At 46.6% G+C, this 19,906-nt stretch overlaps 1 protein-coding gene across 1 annotated transcript in view; it reads right to left on the reverse strand.

Moving 5' to 3' along the window:
* Positions 1 to 1,444: 1,444 nt before the first annotated feature.
* The window catches only part of CERS5 (ceramide synthase 5), a 377,000-nt gene continuing 358,538 nt past the window's right edge, over positions 1,445 to 19,906 (reverse strand). Inside the window, exon 10 of the mRNA XM_086966198.1 lies at positions 1,445 to 3,635. Within this exon, the coding sequence (XP_086822324.1) occupies positions 3,486 to 3,635 (150 nt within the window). The 3' untranslated portion in view covers positions 1,445 to 3,485. The remainder of the gene's footprint in view (positions 3,636 to 19,906) is intronic.

A 19,906-nucleotide genomic window follows, 5' to 3' on the forward strand; every position in this document is an offset into this window, starting at 1 on the left:
CATCGGATCATCAACGGGCGGTCTCCTCTCCCTTTGCAGGGACTACTGACGTCTTATGAGCCGTCCCGTACTTTGAGATCCTCCGGCTCAGGACTCCTGGTTGTTCCTAAGGTGTCTAGAGCACGGATGGGTGGAAGGTCCTTTAGGTACCTTGCAGCCTCTAGATGGAACAAATTACCGATGGCACTGCGATTAGAACCATCTGAACTAATCTTTAGAGCCAAGCTTAAAACTACACTATTCGCTCAGTAAGGTAGGCCACTTCTGTAGATCCCAGTAAATTTCTCTCCTTAGCGCGGGGACACGCCGTTGTGCGTCACCAAGTGCTTTACAAAACTCCCTAAATAGAAATAGAAATATTGATTTTTGTGACGTTCTTAAGCTCAAAGTCAGTTTGTCTAAGATCAGTTGCCCAGACAAAGATCCCAATCATCATTAAGACAATGCTCTCCCTCAATAAGTCAGGTCACCAGTCCTCCAAACTTTATCACATCCTAAAACCAAAAAAATACACCTATCACGGGACAGTTTTAAAAAACTGGGAAAACCATGGGTCCAATCCGCCAGGCAAGTGGCAGTTAATTTGAAAGTCTGTTGTGTCCCATAAGATATCTCCCTCCCTCGCCCAAAGTACTGGCTCCTCCATAGGACATTCTGGTCACCGGCGTGAATCCATAAAATGGCTCTAAGAGATGAGCCAACTTGTTGGAATTGTCATGCAGCTACTGGGGACATTTGTCATTTACACTTTTTCTGCAATGCGGCTGCCACTTTCTGTAATTAAGCTTTTGGACTAAATTCACTTTATATGCGGGATACGTCTTAAAAAATAATTTCTCTCCTTAATTCAGGGTTTCTTAGACCCCCAGATCACAGAACGATAGGCGTCATGTAGACATACTGCTGACCTCAGCTTGTAAACTGATATTGACCAACTGGAAGAACACGTCAGCTACCGCCTTGCGTGTGTGGCTTAAGTGGATTACCTTTTTAAGAGGAGCTGACAATTAACAACGTCTAGGAGTCCCTTGACAACTACTTCGCCAGGACAAAACCCTCATGAGACAGCAGTAGTTCCTGTTCCATTACAAGTACTAAATAGGTATCCCAATTTTTATGTTAAAGTGTATTAAATATGCTGTAATATAGGTACTGTATAGGTGATACTATAATGTACTGTGTAGGTGCCCACGTACACCCAAAAAGTTTGCATGCACACGAGGCACACTTTTGAAGGCATGTCATTCCATGATTTCAAATTCTGACCTCAATCTCAGATTCCATCAAAAACTGTCCAGGTTAGAAGCGATTTGAAAAAGTAGACAGCTGAATCTGGAGTAGAACCAAACATGTTTAAGCAAACAACAATTTACATATTTTAATTTCACTTGTTATATGTTGAGGATAAGATATATGACATTTACAAAAAAAAGGATACAGAGGCTTTCATTTTCAAATCCGTTTTTAATCACAGAGATGAGAGTAAACAGTATAAAATGGTAAAACTCAGACAGGCTCTGCTTCCCCAGCATAATTCGGATGTAGGACCGGCTACCTACCTGTCTGTCCACAGTACCTCAAAGTGTCGGTGCAAACCCAGCTCCTTGTAAGGGCAGTGCTTGCATCTTTCCAAGTGATAGTTGCTGTGCCACTACTTTGTACATTTCTCCCAAGTCAGTTTCCTGCCTGTACTCTGGTATCTCTAGGCAGGGTGTGAAGATTTTCAAACATCAAAGTGACAAGTAAGCAAAATATCAAGTAAGACTGAGTGCTCTTAGATATTCAGCACCAACAATTTCGAGAGGCATCAGCTCCAAATTTAGAGTTCAGTCAAGGAGATGGAAAGTCATTCCTAAGCTAGCCTGCACGTAGCTGACCCCCAGAGTGTGGCCTATAGTGAGTACCATCTCATAGACCAGCCAGAGGGATACCTGGTACACACTGCGGCTCAGGGGAGTGAAATGTGCCATATATCTTCAGCATTATTGCAGTTTATAGATTTACAGCATTATAAAAACAAAACATATAAAGAGTACAGGGATTGGGAGTGTACACTAAACTCAGATAGCTGGTATGATGACAGCCTGCGCCACTACAGAAAGAATAGGGCTTCTACAACAATCACTGCAACCAAACGCAAGGAAACAGTGTGCAGCAAAACCCACTACAAGTCTGCTATCAGCCAACTGTCACAGGTACCAGCCAGTTACCATTTTAAAGTTCAGGTAACTAGAGGCAGATCAGATGAAAGTATTTACTTATCACACTTGGTACCACGTTCAGCCAAGTTTGCAGATAATACCGGGTCCAGCATTACCCATTACTGTGGCAGTGTAGCGAGTATAAAGTCCAGCAGTATACAGTACAGAAATTAGCAGGTCTGACAGCAGCCGTACTCCTCAGCAGTCTGTGTTTCTGTAACTATATTATTTAACAGTCTCTGCTGTTTCAGTGGTAACAGTCAAATCTGACTGTATGTTTGAAGAAGTCGGAATGAGCAGGCATGCCAATCACAAGGCTGAAACTGGGGTCTGCCTCAATATCAGTACTGAACTTACTGCTTTACACTTTTCTTGCATTACTACCAGTACCAACTATACATTCATTTCATTTACCAGAGCCCATCTATACAAGACTGCACCAGTTGTCGGGATCCGGCGCTGTTTAATTCCATTCCGGTGGAATCAGAGGCAACTATCAACTTGTATAAGCTGACTCAAGCAGTGACTGACTGACACCAGGTAATTCTCACAGTTTGTGCTTGGTCACCTCAGGACAGCTGTCACAGTCTATGGTTGGTCACTATTTGGCTGCAGCTGCAGTTTCTGCTGAGCTGATACCAAGCATGCATTAAACAAAAGGCCGATAAAAGGCAGTCACTCATCACAGTCAGACTGACTACCTAGTACCAGACAAAAATGAAGCAGCAATCACTTAACACTTGGCTGATGCAACATAGCATCAGTCAGAACTTCACCAGGTACCAAGCGAATGTCACAGACAAAGCTTGGCTGATACTAGGCCGCCACTACAATCCACAACACACTGACATCAAAGTCCCATCACAGTCAATACAGACCTTTTCCTTCATCACATGAGCTTCTCTTAATAAATACCAGTTCATCTAAGACCAGAAAAGTTCTCATGTGACTAAATTAAAAAAAGAAATGGGCTGACCCTAGAAGACTACAAGTGGTACAGCAATGTATTCTATGAGCATGTCTCCTGAGGTTTTGAATGCTATGAACAAAACAGAGGAAATATCAAATTGCTTCCATTATCGTTTCCTTTTCATGAGCAATCTAGTTCATTTCTTTAGCCCTGGACATGAAGTACATCGAATGTTCAACAGAAGTTTCGGATGTTCCAGGTCTGATACCAGGTGCTGGGGCGGCACACTAAATGGGTTTGCTTGCCACGGTTTATCAGTTTTGAAAAGTTTGATTGAACATGTTCCCTGAAGGATCCAACAGAATGTGCCTTTGTTACTCTTCTGCCCACTGGCCAGTGTTCACGTGCCCGTTAATTCGACTGGCCCCATTGCTAGAAGTGCTGCGTGAACCTTTGCCACCACTTGGTGTTGTATCTTCCTCTTCAGAGCTGCTCTCAACATCACTTCGATCATCCTTTGTCACCTGAGCATCCCAAAAAGAAAACAAATTAGAGAAAATGTTGCTAGTTCCTTAACACTTCTAGCCGAACTATAAATTGCCATCAGTCTATTAATCGTAATGAAACAGTTCCCAATATGCACAGAAACATTTACCTTTATCTTACAATAAAAAATTGCTAATTCAACCCACTCGGCAAGATAGCCAGGACCCACACACTTTGCACTATGGATTACAATGTTCCATTATTTCAGATTCACGGGTCGGGCCAGATTGTTTTTAACTAGTAAAAGCAACAGCAGTGCGCAAGAGGCCTGCCACCCAGCCAGTTCCTGATATTTAATTGCAAATTTTAGAAGGTACGGTTAGGACTAACCATTTATTTTACATGCTAAATCGTTTTGCTTGAAACACAGCAACAAATAACCTGGTTAATCAGAACCCAAATGTCATGCACCTACAGAGCTGCAACGCATTCCTACATGCTAAACATGTGCAAAGGATCACAGACTCCGGCTAAATTAAAACCAATATCAGACTACATCACCAAATTAAATCCAAATATCATGCATGTGCAAAATACAAGCCAACTCAGACTTCATGCATGCACACACGGTTACAGTCCTAGGCTACATCCAGTCCAAATGTCACAGAGCATGTAACAAATTTAAACCCAAATGACATGCTTATAAGCAGTCTGTGGCTAATTCCAAGCCAAATTTAATGCACATGCACAGCATCAAACAAGCCCACCCCACACTAGAACAGACTTTTTAGTCGGGGAGAAAGTTAAGGAGTCCCCTTAGATTACTAAAGTACACTTACGTAAGCCAACAACTTTTGTAATATTCCCAGAGGCCTCCCGACCTAAAAGCATGGCTTAACACTATAGAACCATACACTCCGGTAGCATTATTTCCTGACACCATATAACTAAAGTCTTGAGGAGTCGCCTCTCCAGAGAGCAGGACTATTTTCTACTAGCCTCCCATACAGTCAGCAGACTTATGAAGTTACATTTACTGAAAGTGCAGCTATAAGGAAATGTGTGACGAAGCCGTAGTTATTAACTAGATAAAAGTGATCCAGTATTTGCCTAAAGAAGAAAATACATTTTGTTTTTTTCATTATTTCTGAGGCTAAGATAGTTGTGGAGGTCTAAAAACCCTTAAAAATTACTGACATTTCAATGGTCATGACACTGTCCAGAGGCTATTAAAGATGCAAACGTATTTATTAAACCGGGGTAAAATGTCTAGGCTAGTCCAGTGGTCTGCTTTGAATGTGAGTGACTTCGTACAGTGCAATGACAATAGAGGAAACATACATGTGCAAATGTGAGTGGAAACTCTTTGAGCAACGAGTCACTCCACTGGCATATATTCCAGGAATGCTATCAAGGCATTATTAAAAACATTGGCCTTTACACTTTCACTTCACGCAAAACTAAGAAGTTACTTACCTTCAGTAACTTTTACTTGTGGATACTCTAACTGCAGATTCCTCATCTTAAGAATATCCCAGGAATGGGAAGCTTTCACAGCAGTGCTCCTGAATGCCAGCAGGCGGCACTGTGTGCTTCCATGATGAATCCGTCCCTAAAAACAAAGTCGCATATAAGCGCCAACCCTGCCTGCTGAAGCCCGTTTCTTTCTTGAATCTGTCTGTGCGACCTCGATCGCAGAGCACAAAATCAATCAGAAGTGCCAATTGGAGATCTCTAATTTGGGACCTTTTAGATAGAAAGATACCATTCCACAGAATGAGGAGGTGGAAGGTGAGTGAGGAATCTGCGGTTAGAGCATCCACCAGAAGACTTACCAAAGGAAAGTAATGTGTTCTTATGATGGATACTACTAACTGAAGATTCCTGAACTTTAGAACAAACATATGTGAGAACATGAGGTGTTTTATATGGGGTGGTTGTGTTTTGTTTGTTAAACTTTAGCTCAACCCTGTGTAGGTGTGGCTCTGAGCAGTCAAGCTTGTGCAAAGGAACAGATGTAAAGCATTCAGACAGCATGAATACATTTGTGGAAAAAATAAATGAAACTCAAAGAACACCCAACACCAATTCATAAAAATAGACTGCAGTTTTAGACCCCGCTACAAAAAAACATCCACCAGAAGGTTCTGGAGATGCACCAAATATGCACTTTTTATTTCACCACTAACAAGCATTGGCAGATTCAAATTATTTGACAGTTAAAAAACATTTTCAAGAAAAACTTGGTTAAGAAGCAATGTGGTTATTTTCAGTTACTTAAGGCAATCAACTATGGAAGGGAGTCAGTCATGGGGACCAGCAAGGCCCTCAGGAAGAAGCAGTCTCCAGTCTGTTCCAGTCATTTCTATCTCCTTGCCATAGACTCCTATGAAAGTGGTCCTGATGTACAATTTCGGTAACGTTTTTTTCTGGTGGATACAGTATCTGCCTGTGGATTCCTCATCTTTTGAATAAAATCCCCAAGCAGTCTCGCTCCCTGAGGTGGGTATCCGCATACCAATACCAAAAAATCCTGCAGCACAGAACGTGCATAGTGGCTGTCCCTCCTCACCTCCAAGTTCAAACAATAATGCTTCGCAAAAGTATGGAGGGAGACCCAAGTTGCCGCCTTGCAGATGTCTACAACAGGGACACCTCTAGCTAAAGCCAAAGAAGACTACTTCGCTCTGGTGGAATGAGCTTGAATACTTTCAGGAGGCTCCTTCTTGGCCAAGGTGTAGCAGATCTTGATGCAGAGTATAATCCAACTGGACAGCGTTCGCTTGTGGACAGCCTTGCCCTTAATTTATCCTACGTATCCAATGAAGAGTTGGTCGTCCAGTCTGAAGTCTTTAGACCTGTCCAGGTAGAAGCTGACCGCCCTCATAAGGTCCAGGCGGTGAAGTCTCTCCTCCTCCTTGGAAGGGCGCGGGGGAGGATAGAAAGTGGGTAGAGTAATAGATTGCCCTAGGGGTAAAGGGGTGACCACCTTAGGAAGGAAAGCAGCTCTGGTGTTAAGAACCATCTGATCTGCATGAAAAGAAGTAAAAAAGGGGCTCAGAACTAAGTGCCTGTAGCTCACTAACCCTCCTGGCAGAAGTAATAGCAATCAGGAAAACTGTCTTGAATGACAGGAGCCTCAACCAACGGACAACTATGTAGAGGCTCAAAGGGGGACCCCATCAGGAAAGTGAGAACTAAATTTAAATCCCACTCGTGCATGATAAATGGAGTAGGAGGAAACCTGTTAGTGAGACCCTTAATAAATCTCATGACTATAGGAGACTTAAACAGAGAGGGTTGGTCTTGCAAGCAAAGAAAGGCCGGCAAGGCAGACAAGTAGCCTTAACAGTTGCTACTGCACAACCCTGTCGAGCCAAGGAAAGAACGAAACTCAGATTATCAGACAAATGGGCCTTTAAAAGATCAATTGACCTCTCTCCGCACCATCAAACAAACTTAGCCCACCTACGAGAATATACAGATTTGGTAGAGTGTCTTCTGGCCGATAATAGAACATTCAGCACATCCGGTGGGAGAGAGAAAGAACTCAGGTTGTCCCGTTCAATCTCCAGGCATGATGGTGCAGACTCTTGACCTGGGGTTGTAGAACCTGCTCCTCCGAGAGGAAGTCTGCCCCGAGAGGGAGATGGAGTGGAGAGGGAGATGAGAGGTGAAGGAGGTCCGTGTACCACACCCTTCTTGGCCAATTCGGGGTGATCAATATGTCTTGGGCCAGGTCTTGGTGAATCTTCCTCTAAACCAGAGGAATAAAGGATATGGGAGGCAACGCATAAAGGACCTGTGAGTCCTTATCTAACTGAAACACGTTCCCCAATGATTCCCGCACCAGATACTGGAGACTGCAGAATGACGGGCAGTGCGCGTTCTTGCGAGTGGCAAAACAGGTCCAACCGAGGAAAACCCACATCCTGAAAATGTTATGGACCACCTCCGGAGGAAGACTCCACTAGTGATTGGCCAGGAACTGCCGACTGAGACTGTCCACACGTACATTCAGCACTCCGGCCAGATGATTAGCAAACACGCAAATCTGATGGTCTTGAACCCACGACCAGAGCCGCAGAGCCTCTCTGCAGAGATGATACGACCCTACTCCCTGTTTGGTTATACACCACATTGCCGTAGTGTTGTCCGTCAGAACCTAAACCGACTGACTGCCGAATGGAAGGAAGAAAAGCCTTGAGAGCCAAACGTTTTGTGCACAATTATAGAAGATTGATGTGAAGCAATCTTTCCTCTGGAGACCAAAGGCCCTTGATCTCCAGATCCCCAGATGAGCTCCCCAGGGTGAAGACCTGTATTCGGGCCGGAGGAGGCTTACACGAGGAGATCCTCAATCTGAAGATAATGGTCAGGACCGGAGGACAGTTGTAATCTACTGCATTGAACTTGCGTATGCGGCGAGAGTGGACCTTCCGGGAAAATCCTCGGTAAATATGCCACTGGGTACTTCGCATGGAAGCCCTGACCATACAATTTTAAATATTTGCTCATGAGAATCAAAGGATTGGTTTGCTCCAAAATAGTACACAGTTTTATGGAGGATCAGTTGTGAACTGATTTGAAGTTTAACAGCCCTGAGAAAGTTGTAAGTGGTACATTTCCGCTGCGACGATATGCGTTGGCAATAGGCTAAAAGAAAATAAAGAACACAAAGAGGAACAAGAATCCCAGCATCTTTTATTAATTTCACTAACTGTAATTTGATTGGTGTTGTGTGCCTTGAATTTGGTAAAATTGTTTGTTCAATCTTTGGATTGATGAATTTGGGGGAAGCAAAGTGCTTTCTCCTCCTTTCAAGAGCACCGCACTAATTTGACAAGTTATTACAAAGTGGTGTATTCCATGTACGGCACCTGAGACTCAAGCATCCATGGCAGTAGAATCCCCAGAGGGGAGGCATCCGTTATCCCTGTGGCCACCTGAGAAAGAGGTTGAAATGGATTCCCGAGACAGGTTGCCTGGAACACTCCACCATAACAGCTCTGCTGCAGTGTCTCTGGAGATTCTGAGTGCCTCCCAGAGTTCCACGTAGGTAGTGAGGAAACCACTGGAGTGTCCTCAAGTGCCAGCGTGCATGGTTGACTAACAGTATGCAGGAAGCCAACAGACCGAGCAGGCGCAAAACCTTCAGGACTGGAACAGCCGCTCCATCTTGAAAGATTGGAATCATAACTTGTTTGTCTAGAAACCTCTGAGGAGGCGGGAAAGCACGACTCACAATAGCGTCCAGTACTGCCCCAATGAACAGCTTGTGCTGAGAGGGCACCAGGTGAGATTTTGTTACTTTTATCGGAAAACCCAAGGCGAACAACAGATTCTTGCAAAGACTCTTGCAAATGATGCAGCATCATTTCTGGCGACTTGGCTTTGAGCAGTCAGTCATCCAAATAGAGGAAAACAGGAATCCCTGACCTTCTGAGATGTGCTCCTAACACCGCCTTTACCTTCGTGAAGACCAGTGGTGCGGATTGAAGACCAAACGGGAGAACCGCAAACTGGTAGTGTTGAGACCACACCATAAAAAGGAGATACTTCCAGTGCGACTCCGGGATGGGAATGTGAAAATATGCATCCTGTAAATATAGATAGTCTTCCTGCTGCATTGCTAGCAGAACCTAAGCTAGGGTCAACATCTTCAATTTCTCCTGTTTGAGATAAAAATTCAAGATCCTGAGGTTTAGGATCGGTCTCAATCGCCCGTTCTTTTCGGGGATTTGGAAATTCCGGGAGGAGCATCCCTGACCCCTTTCCTGCTCCTGAACAACCTCTATCACACCTTTCTGTAGAAAGGACAGGATCTCTTGTTGCAGGAGCAACAGATGGTCCTCCAAACAGCAGCCCTGGCGAGGAGGGAAAGGAGGGGGAAACTCTCGGAAAGGAAGGGCGCACCCATTTTCCACAAGATTCAAAACCCAAAGATCTGACGTAACAGAGTTCCAATTTTGTCGAAAATGGGACACCGGACCTCCCACGGGTAAAACATGCTCTAAGATGGGGGATCTAGACCTGCTTCCCTTCGTAGCCAGTTGGGGGAACAGGAGAAGAGGAGGAGACTTACTGGCGAGCAGACCCTCGCAGATAACCTCTTCCCTTCCCTCTGTATGTTGTATACAGTGGGTTCTGTTGTTGCTGCTGCTGCTGTTACTGTCGAGCCTGAAATGGAGCAGCCGTCCCAAAGCTCTGAAATCTCCGGTATCCAAAACCACTAGGCTGGGAGTGCAAACCTAATTATCTAGCGGTAGCTCTACTTTTTTTAAAATGTTGTAGAGCAGAGTCGGCCTTGGTCCCAAAGAGTCTAGGGCCATCAAAGGAAAGATCCAAGTGTGGCCTGAACATCCAGAGTGAATCCTGCTCCTTTCAACCAGGCGTACCTCTTAGTTGTCACTGATGAGCCTATCACCCTAGTAACGGAGTCAGCCATATCAAGCCCGGACTGAATCACATGATTGGCTGCAGCTTAAGTGTCTGACAACACTTCCAAGAAGTGGCCCTGGACATCCTCTGGCAGTTCAGGAATCACATCCTTACCCGAGTCCATCAATGCATGGATTTAGCGTCCCAACAGGCATGTGACGTTGGTTGACTTCAAAGCCATACTGGCTGATGAAAATACCTTTTTAGCCGACTGTTCTAGTTTTTTGAATCCCTATCCCCTGGCGTAGAGGGAAAGGAACTGGAGGATTATTTTGAGGAACACGAAGCTTGAACCACCGAGGTCTCAGGTGAAGGGTGTGTTGACTACAAAGCTAGATCCCCAGGTGCAACTTTGTTTCGCCTTGCCACTGTTCTGGATACAGCTGGGGCAGACAAAGGTATCTGTCAAACTTCCATGATGGGTTCCGTCAAGGCTTTATTGAACGGAAGCAAAGGTTCCACCACTGATGAAGAGGAGTGAAGAACATCAGTCAATGTTTGATTTGACCTCTACAGTAGGCAACTGTAAATCCAGAAGGTCAGCAGCCTTCCTTATAACAGAATGGTTGGAAGAAACCCCCTGAGAAGGAAGAGCTTTGGGAGAGGAGAGTTCCCACTCTGGCGATGTATCCAGCCCACTAGCTTCCTGAAGCCCTTCAAAATCATTCATGGGATCCAGTATCTCTCCTTCCTATGCTTTTTCCTGTTGCACCTGGAATTCCTCCTCTTCCAGAAGCCTTTGAGCCTTCCTTCTCGATAGTATCTTTGGTATTGGCATCAGCGGCACCAGTGACTTATGAGCTGGCATCGATGGAGGCCTTCAGGTGCGGCTGGAGGCACCACACGAAGTCGAGACTGCATCGGACTGGAGCCCGACGGCGCCGGAGAATAGTCATCCTTTCCACGAACGGGATTAGTGTCGAGAAACTTGGCGTCGTGAGAGGCCAAGTTGGAGTGAAAGGCATAAAGGGTGCAGGGGCATAATGAAGTGGTCCCACAGGGCTACCAGGCGCACCGGATGGGTTAACCGCCCAGGCAAACATGCCATACGTTGCATTTAAAAAATGCGAAGGGTCCAAACCTGGAGCCGGAAAGGGTGGGATCCAGTACCGCCTGATCAGCAATCACTTGAGGTAGCAAGGCTGGTTCTGGCTGCGGCGCCGGATACACCAGAGCCGGGGGCGGATTAGCCAGAGGCAAAGGACTTGCTTCCCTGGGCACCAGAGAGTCCCTCAGAATTGGAGAATTCACCTGCAGTGAAGGGGAAGGTGAGATGTCATCCTTCCTGTGACAAAATAACAATAGGGATGGACCCTGAGGGGAAATCTAAATTCACTGCATCCAGGAACCAGGTAATAAGGCAAAAACCATCGGGCTTAAAAAGAACCCTCACCCACCAACCTAGTTGGTGGCAACCTTCATCATCGAGTTCCCCCTGGGGTGCAGAGTGCATTTCTGGTGTTCTTCGATGACTGATTACAGCGGAGCGGGTAATTGTTTGTGAAAGGCGTGAGTTCAGTGTGAAGGTTTTTAAATTTGCCAGTGCTTTAAAGGGCAAAATAGAGTTAGCAGTTTACACAAATGCCATTTCAGTCTGCAGTGGCTGACTGGGAACCATGTTTTAATTTGGTCACACGCAGGGCGGCTGCAGTCCCTTGGTGACCTTCTAACTTATAGTACCTGGGTATCATATACTAGAAATTTACAAATTAGCTTCTGCTAATTGGGTATAAGCCAATAAAACAGACACAGTTTTAAGGTCATGGCTCAGGCACAAAGGTCCGGTTAGTGGGCCACAGTGCACTCTCCAAGTCAAAACACCAGCAGCATCAGTCCAAAACCTTGGGGGTGACCATACAGTTAGAAGCATTTCCTTACATGGCCTCCAAATTAAATGCGATAATCAACTAACACTTATCCTGGTAGTTATCATCTAAAATAAAGAACTGAAGAAATCCATCTGTCCTGGCATGGTCAGTTCCAGGTCTGTGTTCTACTGTAAAGTCCATACCCTGTAGGGAGGTGAAACAACTCAAGGTTCTCGCCTCATCTGCTTCAGCCATCTGAGAAGCCTGGGTACGGTTTAAGCTCTTAAGCAAGTCATAAATAGGTAGGGGTCACAAGTTCTTCAGGGACCAAACGACAGGAAGGGATTCCTTCTCAATGGCACTCCAATGCTGCTCTCTGGGGAGTAGCCTGCTAATGAGGGGAACTGGCTGATCCTGGTACATATTATTCACTTTTGCCAACACTGTTCCAGTCCCATGTTCAGAGGCATCTGCCTGACAAATTAATTACTTACTGAAGCCTTCAGTACAGGTTCTGAGCACAGAGCTTCCCTGAGGGTGTCAAATGCCTTTTGACACTGTCCAGTCAAGATAACTTTTCGGAGTTGCTGCTTGGAGGTATACGTTCAGTAAGTGGTACCACTATGTTACGATAACCACCTTTCACAAACCTACTGTACTACACAGTCAGACCAAGAAAGGCCCTGACTTCAGTCTGAATCTTAGGAGCTTCAAGCCCAGAATTGTATGGAACTTGCGCTGGTGGCCCAAGTACACAACAGAGCGTTGCCCCATTTGGCACTTACTTGCCTTGATAGTCAGGCCTGCCTGCTGCAAGGCCTCAGCACTTCCTTGAGGTGCACCCAGAGTTGTATGTCAGACCCACACAGGTTCTATCATGCCTACATTAACGCAGTTCGATGCATTCCTTTACCACGCAAATCGTTACAACGTCTTTGCCTTAGGGAGACCTCTGGAATCTGGAATAGTATAATTTACTATTCCAACTCCAGTCTGCGCAACAGTAGGGAAAGTTTTGGACTTAAAGTCAAACAACGCTTTCCTTAAGGCAAGTCGTTGCAACTACTTGCGTGGTAAAGGAATGCATTGTAAAGACGCATTTGTGGTTCAGACCCCTTTTTTAAGGCACAGCGTGTTTCGAGACGCGATGTAAAGGCTGTTTCCCGTTCCAAGTGATCCTCCTAGATGGTGGGAACTGAATACAGCTATATCAAAATAAGCTGCACTGAAACTTTCCAAACTTGACAGTACACGATTCACCAAACTATGGAAAGTGGCAGGTGCTTTCGTCAACCCAAAGGCATCTCTCTGATTTGAAAGCAGCCTTCCGGTGCAGAGAAATCAACCTCTCCTTGGCTCCTGGGGTGAGGGCTCTCTGCCAATAACTTGAAGACCGATCTAAGGTGCTCAGATATTTAGCTGCCACAAGCCAATTAATGAGCTCATCAGCTCTTGGTATGGGGTAGGTATTAATCTTTATGACTGCATTTAAGCCTCGGTAGTACACGCAGAACCTCATCTCAGACTTCCCTCCTTTGGGATTGGGCTTGGGCACCAGTACTACTGGGCTGGCCCATGGACTAAGAGAGGGATCAAATGCCCCCAAATCCAACGTCATGCATACCTCAGCCTTAATGCCGGCCTTGACATGGTCTGACAACCTCTATATTTTGCTCTTGACAGACAAGTGGTCACCCGTGATCTCATCATAGGTACACCATGCTCTAAAACTTGGTCAGAGAAAGAAATCAGCAAACTTCTTCAGCAACTGATAGCAGTTCCTTTGTTGCTGGGCTGTCAAGAGTGGTGGCAAGAACTACTCCTTCCACAGTATCAAATTGGGCACTGGAAGCGAAGAGGTCTGAGAAAGGCTCATTCTTCAACCCCCGCCCCAACCTTCCCCAAAAAACCATCTGTCACCATCAGCATCTGTTTGCCCTATCATGATGTAGCTTGAGCAGGTTGATAAGGATGACCCAATGAGGGTTTCTGAGCATACCTAGGTCCACCAAAGAGGTGACTTCCCCAGGATTAGATAAGGGCAGTCCATTTGTTTTGCAATGATTTAGAAACCACAGGCTCCAAGACCTACATTAACTGGTTTGGCTGGTTTTCTACCACTAAGGCCTTTTGGTCATATAAGTGCTTGACAAGCTCATGGCTGGTCACCAAATTCTTATTTGCCTGCTTCAAGCACTCAGTTTGGTGGACCCCTTACAGGGTTTTCAAAACAGTAGCTCGAAGGGACTAAAGCCAACTACTTTTGGGGGACCTCGCTGTAAGTGAAAAACAGGCATGGGAGAAGAACATCCCATCTCCTTTGTTTTTTGTAGGCAAACCCATAATCATGCCTTTAGATGATTTTGTCGAATCTCCCAACTAAAATTTTTTGATGGGAATGGTAGGGGGTGGTGTACAAGTTACACTACTCATCCCTCATGGCCTTCATATTAGAAGACATAACATGTATGCCTCTATCTGATATCACTTAAGGAAATTCCACCCGGGGAAGATTCCAAGGAGGGCTCTAGATACTGCAGGAGCAGTGTCTGGCATAAGGGGAATAGTTTCAGAGTATCTGGTGGCATGGTCCACTACCACCAGGATAAACCTGCTCCCTGATGCTGTTGGGGGGATTAGGGGACAAACAATGCCAATCCCCAAACTCTCAAAGGACGACCCCATCACAAGAAGTACTATCAGGGGAGCCTTTGACTTGTCCCCGGCCTTACCATTGGCTGTACCGCTTTGTTCGACATAAGTTGGCAGGGTATGCTCAGACGTGAGTCCCTTGCTCACTTTGCACCTGGATTCAAGCAAGCCTGGCTGAAGACGGCTGTAAGTCCAGAAACCGGTCCAAGGAAGCTTGAGTCCGGTCCGGGGAAGGCATGGCTTGGCAGTTCAGGCTGGACTGTTCCCATGAGGCACATGGTCAGACTGATTTGCATATGGCCATGTCTGAACTGGGGTGGCAGAGTGGGCAAAAGAACGGTGATGGATTAAACCCAGATCTGTTGACTGGGTGTGAGTGTTTGATTGGTTCAGATGCTCCGTCCATCACCACCCTCTTTTGTACCGCTTTGTTTGCCATAAGTTGGCAGGGTATGCTCAGACGTGAGTCCCTTGCTCACTTTGCCACTGGATTCAAGCAAGCCTGACTGAAGACAGCTGTAATGCCAGGAACCGGTCCTAGGAAGCTTGAGTCCGGTCCAGGGAAGGCATGGCTTGGCAGTTCAGGCTGGACTGTTCCCATGAGGCACAGAGTCAGACTGATTTGCATATGGCCATGTCTGAACTGGGGTGGCAGAGTGGGCTAAAGAACGGTGATGGATTAAAACCAGATCTGTTGACTGGGTGTGAGTGTTTGATTGGTTCAGATGCTCCGTCCATCACCACCCCCTTTTGTACCGCTTACCATTAGCCTGGCAGGTGACGCAGGAGCGAGAAAACTCCTTTACCTTCTCGGACATCTGTGGCCAGTAGAACTGATTGACTAGCCTCTAAAAGTCCTCTCAGTCCTGGCAGAAGTCCAGTCACCACTGGGCTACCTGTCGCCTAGGATCACAGTAAAATCCTTCCATTTCGTGATCACTTGCCTTCTGGGCGACTAAGCTGCACTCTAAATACTCTTCCAGGCTCAGCAGACTCAGGGGCAACTTTGAGCATCCAGTTGGTCCCTGGAGCAGCGGTTAGAAGATTTGGCCTACCAACTCATCCAGCATGCTTCTTTAGCTGGTGTGGTCCTGTGCAGTGAACAAGGGGTCAGCCAACTGAGCCATGGCATCTCTTGCTTCGGCTGGGCTCTGGAGTTGGCTTCTCCACGAGCAGGACACAGCAGGCACAGTCCCTTCTCCTTTGTCAGCCACCAGGTTCAGAAGATGCAGTCTAAATTGGTGCAGCCTCTCTTTGCGGTCCTTGGTGCAGCAGGACTGTCCTTCGTTCCTCTTCTCCAGTTTGAGATCTGCGTTCTGGGGCCAGGGGGGCCCTTTTCATGCTCAAAAAATGCCCTCATGTTCAGTAGTAGCCATGGGATGTGGCATCTGACTTCCCCAGAATTCTGCATTCTGTCCACCTTCAAGATGGCATAAATCTCTCTCTCTGTAGAGCTCCCTAGCCAAACCGAGAGGTGTGGCTACCAAGGGGGCTACATGGCCCTGAAAAACCAGTCTGATAACAGTTTTCCCCTCTCCTTCCAGAGTGGCAGCCTGTCTACCTAAACAACAGAGCAGCGCCTCTCCCAGGTGTTCACAATTTGCCTTTCAAAGATAACTAATCATTTGAAGCTCATCTTTTAAACTAACAAGCATGTGGCTTCCTGCCAGGGGGAGGTAACACCTCTCCCCACACAGGCTTCTATTGTGTCCTTTTATGATAATCTTTTGCATGTCTCCCCAAGAATGCAGAAAACGATCACAGGGACAAACCCCATGAGCAACTGTTGAGGGACAAAGGGGATTTAGAACAACAAAATTACAACCTGGAGAAAGTTGCACACTGCAAAAAGGCTTGGGCATCAAGGTGAGCTTAATATAACTAGTGTTTGATATCTTACAGTTTCAACTGCAGTAGTCCCAATTAGAAGTTAGCAGGGCTGCTGTCGCAGCCTGCAACTCAGCACTCAAATAGCCTTTTCCACAATAAAAATGAAAATTGTGTTTTTTTTTGTTTTTTTTACAGTTGGGAGCCAACAAAGTACATGTTCCACTGCCTGAAATTCAGCACTGCGCTTTAAGGTTTGACAGGCCAGCCTTACGGATGACACATATATTAGAGAGGGGAGATGGGCTCGGCCATTGCTTTAAATGTCAAAGTCGATTTAGCTGGTTACAACTGCCCCACCAGTCTGTAGTGACAGATTGGGAGCCATGTTTTAACTTGGTCACACTCAGGGTATCACAATCAGTGCTGCAGTTCCTGGGGTGACCCTCTAACTTAGAGGCCCTGGGTACCATGTACCAGGAACTTACAAGTCAGTTTTTGCCAAACATACACAGTTTTAAAAATTAGAGCACAGGCACTTAGGTCTGGTAAGGAGGCGTTGGCGCACTCTGAATCGAAAAACCAGCAGCATCAGCCCAAATATTGAGGGAGGCCGTACAAAACAAGGCAAGTCAAATTTCTTATAATCAACAACATGACTAACTAAACTGTAAGTGCGGCCCGATGTATACTTTTCGATCAAGGGGCAGTGGAGCAATTAGTTGATGCAATCAGAATACAGATGAAAGTGCATCATTTTCATGGATAAATCATTGGCACGCCCATCGTGTAAGAGTTGTTTTAGCATGAGGATGTACAAAGAAGGGTAACAAGTAAAAATATACTTAAGTTACTTTTAACAGTTGATGGGGCGCTAGGGGGCGCACGACCAGGATGGCCGTGCACCAGTGAGGCTCCCGCCAGACCGGCGGACAAATACACTTAAACCCTATCCTGAGTTGAATGTATGAAATTATAAGAACCCCAACGGAAAGAGGAAAGGCTGCTGGAGGCGGCGGTATACCTTTCTAGCCGCTGCCCCGGGCTGCTAAGGAACAGGCGGCCGGAATCCTTTCGTGCGGGAGACTGCAGCGGTGAGCTGGAGCGCTGCGCCGGCGATAGGCAGAAGGAGAAACCGGGTCTGCTTGGGCCTGTCCGGAACCGGTACAGCGGAAGAATAACATCCTGCGCCGATGCCGAGGCGGGATGCCAAAAGAAGATAGCGGTGACCGGCAGCTAGACTTTGCGGCCGCTAACATATGCTCCTGCAACGTGACTTGGGGTAAGAAGAAAAGCGCGTCCGGGAGCCCTTGGCTGAGGTGTACTGCTACCTGCGCTTGAGACCTGCGAGGAAGGGAAGGTGCCAGTGGGAGGAACAAGCGGCAGAACGCAAGAGCACTTTGGCAATCCCGGACACTGCCCACGGAGCTCGGGATAATTGCAGGAGCAGCCTACACTGCCTGCCCCGTGGCCGACAAAGTGACAGAGGCGCATGCTGCCATTGTAGCCACTGCGCTCGGCTGGTACAGAGGGAGGTTTCCCTATTGAGTTGGGCCCCAGCTGATGTGGGTCCCCTCATCAGCAGAGAACAGGGCACAGATACAGCGTGCTAAGCATACTGACCCTGAAGTGAGGTGAGAGTGACAGGCATGACCAACAGCAAAGGGGAATAAGCTGGACTCACATTATCAGGCAGCCATTTGGAGAGGGAGAAAACGTTTGGCCTGTGCCCTAATTACATACCACATGCAGTGTGCACTATGCGCAGAATGTCTTAAGGAGAAGCTAGAAACACTGTGAAGGGAAGTAACGGTGGAGTACCCTCTAGAGAGCCACGTAAAGTGTGACAATCAGCCAATATGGGAAGAACGGATGCTAAACAGGCCAAACTGTCATTTGACCCATGCAAGTTGTCCCGATCAAACTCTTCAGATACGGCGGAACATCAGGAAATGACTGGAAGGCACTATTAGTGGGCATGAAGCAGAGCCTCAATTCAATTGATGCAAAAATGGACACCATGAAATCTAGGCTGGATGCTGTGGTAACTAAACTAGACCAGCACGACCAGAGATTAAGGAAGCGGAACATAGGGTGTCGGAGCTGGAAGATGGGGCGAAGGCTACTAAAGACCATACACTCCAAATGGATAAATTGCTCAAAATAATTGCGGACAAGAATGAGGAGTTGGAAGCTCGCTCAAGAAGAAATAATGTACGCGTTTTGGGGCTGGCCGAATCGACTAACACAGGAAGAATGGAGGACTTTATGGAGCATCTATTCATAGAACTCTTTGGCAAAGAGTCCTTCTCGGCGCACATGACGGTGGAGCGAGCTCACAGATCGCTGGCAGCGCGTCCACCTCCGGGAGCACAACCACGCCCAGTGATAGTACGCTTTTTAAATTACCGGGATAGAGACACTGTGCTAGGACTAGCCCGGGAGAAAAAAAAGTGAGGTTCGAGAATACCACCCTGGCCTTCTACCCCGACTTTACACAAGCTGTACAAGAAGCCCGGCGCAAATTTGCAGCTGTAAAGAAGAAGCTACAAACACTTGAAATTCCATATGCTATGTTGTATCCTGCGAAATGAAGGATCAACCATCTGGGGAAACAACACTTCTTCATTAATCCTCAGCAGGCAGAGGATTACCTACGGCAGGCATGTCGAGCAGCATCCCAGGAAGCAGCAACACGCAGAAGATCCAGATCACATTCGCCGCTGTCGGAACCAGGATAATGAAAGCACCCCACGCTCTTGTTTACAGGACTGACATTGAGTTCGGTTCCTGAGACCATCTCCACGTTGGTGATGTATTACACTTGTTAACTGACAGTTTACTAGTTCCGCCCGGACACTCACTTCTGTCCCACTGAAGCAGCCTGCTTACGTAAGCAGTGCAGCGGGTGGGTGAAATAGAGGTTGAGTGGGCATGGTGTGAGCCCCCAGCGACACCTGTAAGAGGGCGAACACCATTTAATTGTTCTACAGTTGGGTGAAAGGGAGGGGACTGGTTATTTACAGAGTTTGACTTGATTTGGGGGGTGGGAGCCAATGCTCGGCATGTTGGGGGAGCCGGAGTGGGTGGGGGGGAAGGGGCACTAGTGGACGAACCACATCCTTTGTACAGTGGAGATACAGCTACGGCATGCATTAGTGTGAGACTGGCAATACTAGAGGAAATGACAGGCATCACAGATTATATGTATGATTTAAATGTATTATCTTGGAATGTCACAGGGCTGAATAACCCGCGTTAACGGAGGCAGGTGCTGGGATATCTTGACCGACATCATATCAAGGTAGCTCTACTGCAAGAAACTCACCTGAACCCTAGCAGTACATCCCCATTCGCAACAAAATGGGGATCCCATAGGTGCTTTCCGTCCTACTCTGGATATTCTAGAGGCAAAGCCATTCTTATTAAACGTGGAGTGAGGTTTGTGTTGGGAGGGGCGGGGCGGATGCTAATGGGCGATTCTGCCTGATGTGGGGAAGGCTAAACTCATGTGACGTCACCATCGCTAATTACTATGAGCCCAACATGTACGATACACACGCCCTACTCCTACTGTGGAG

Source organism: Lissotriton vulgaris, chromosome 1_1 (genome assembly GCF_964263255.1).
Source record: "Lissotriton vulgaris chromosome 1_1, aLisVul1.2, whole genome shotgun sequence".
Taxonomy (NCBI): Eukaryota; Metazoa; Chordata; class Amphibia; order Caudata; family Salamandridae; genus Lissotriton; species Lissotriton vulgaris.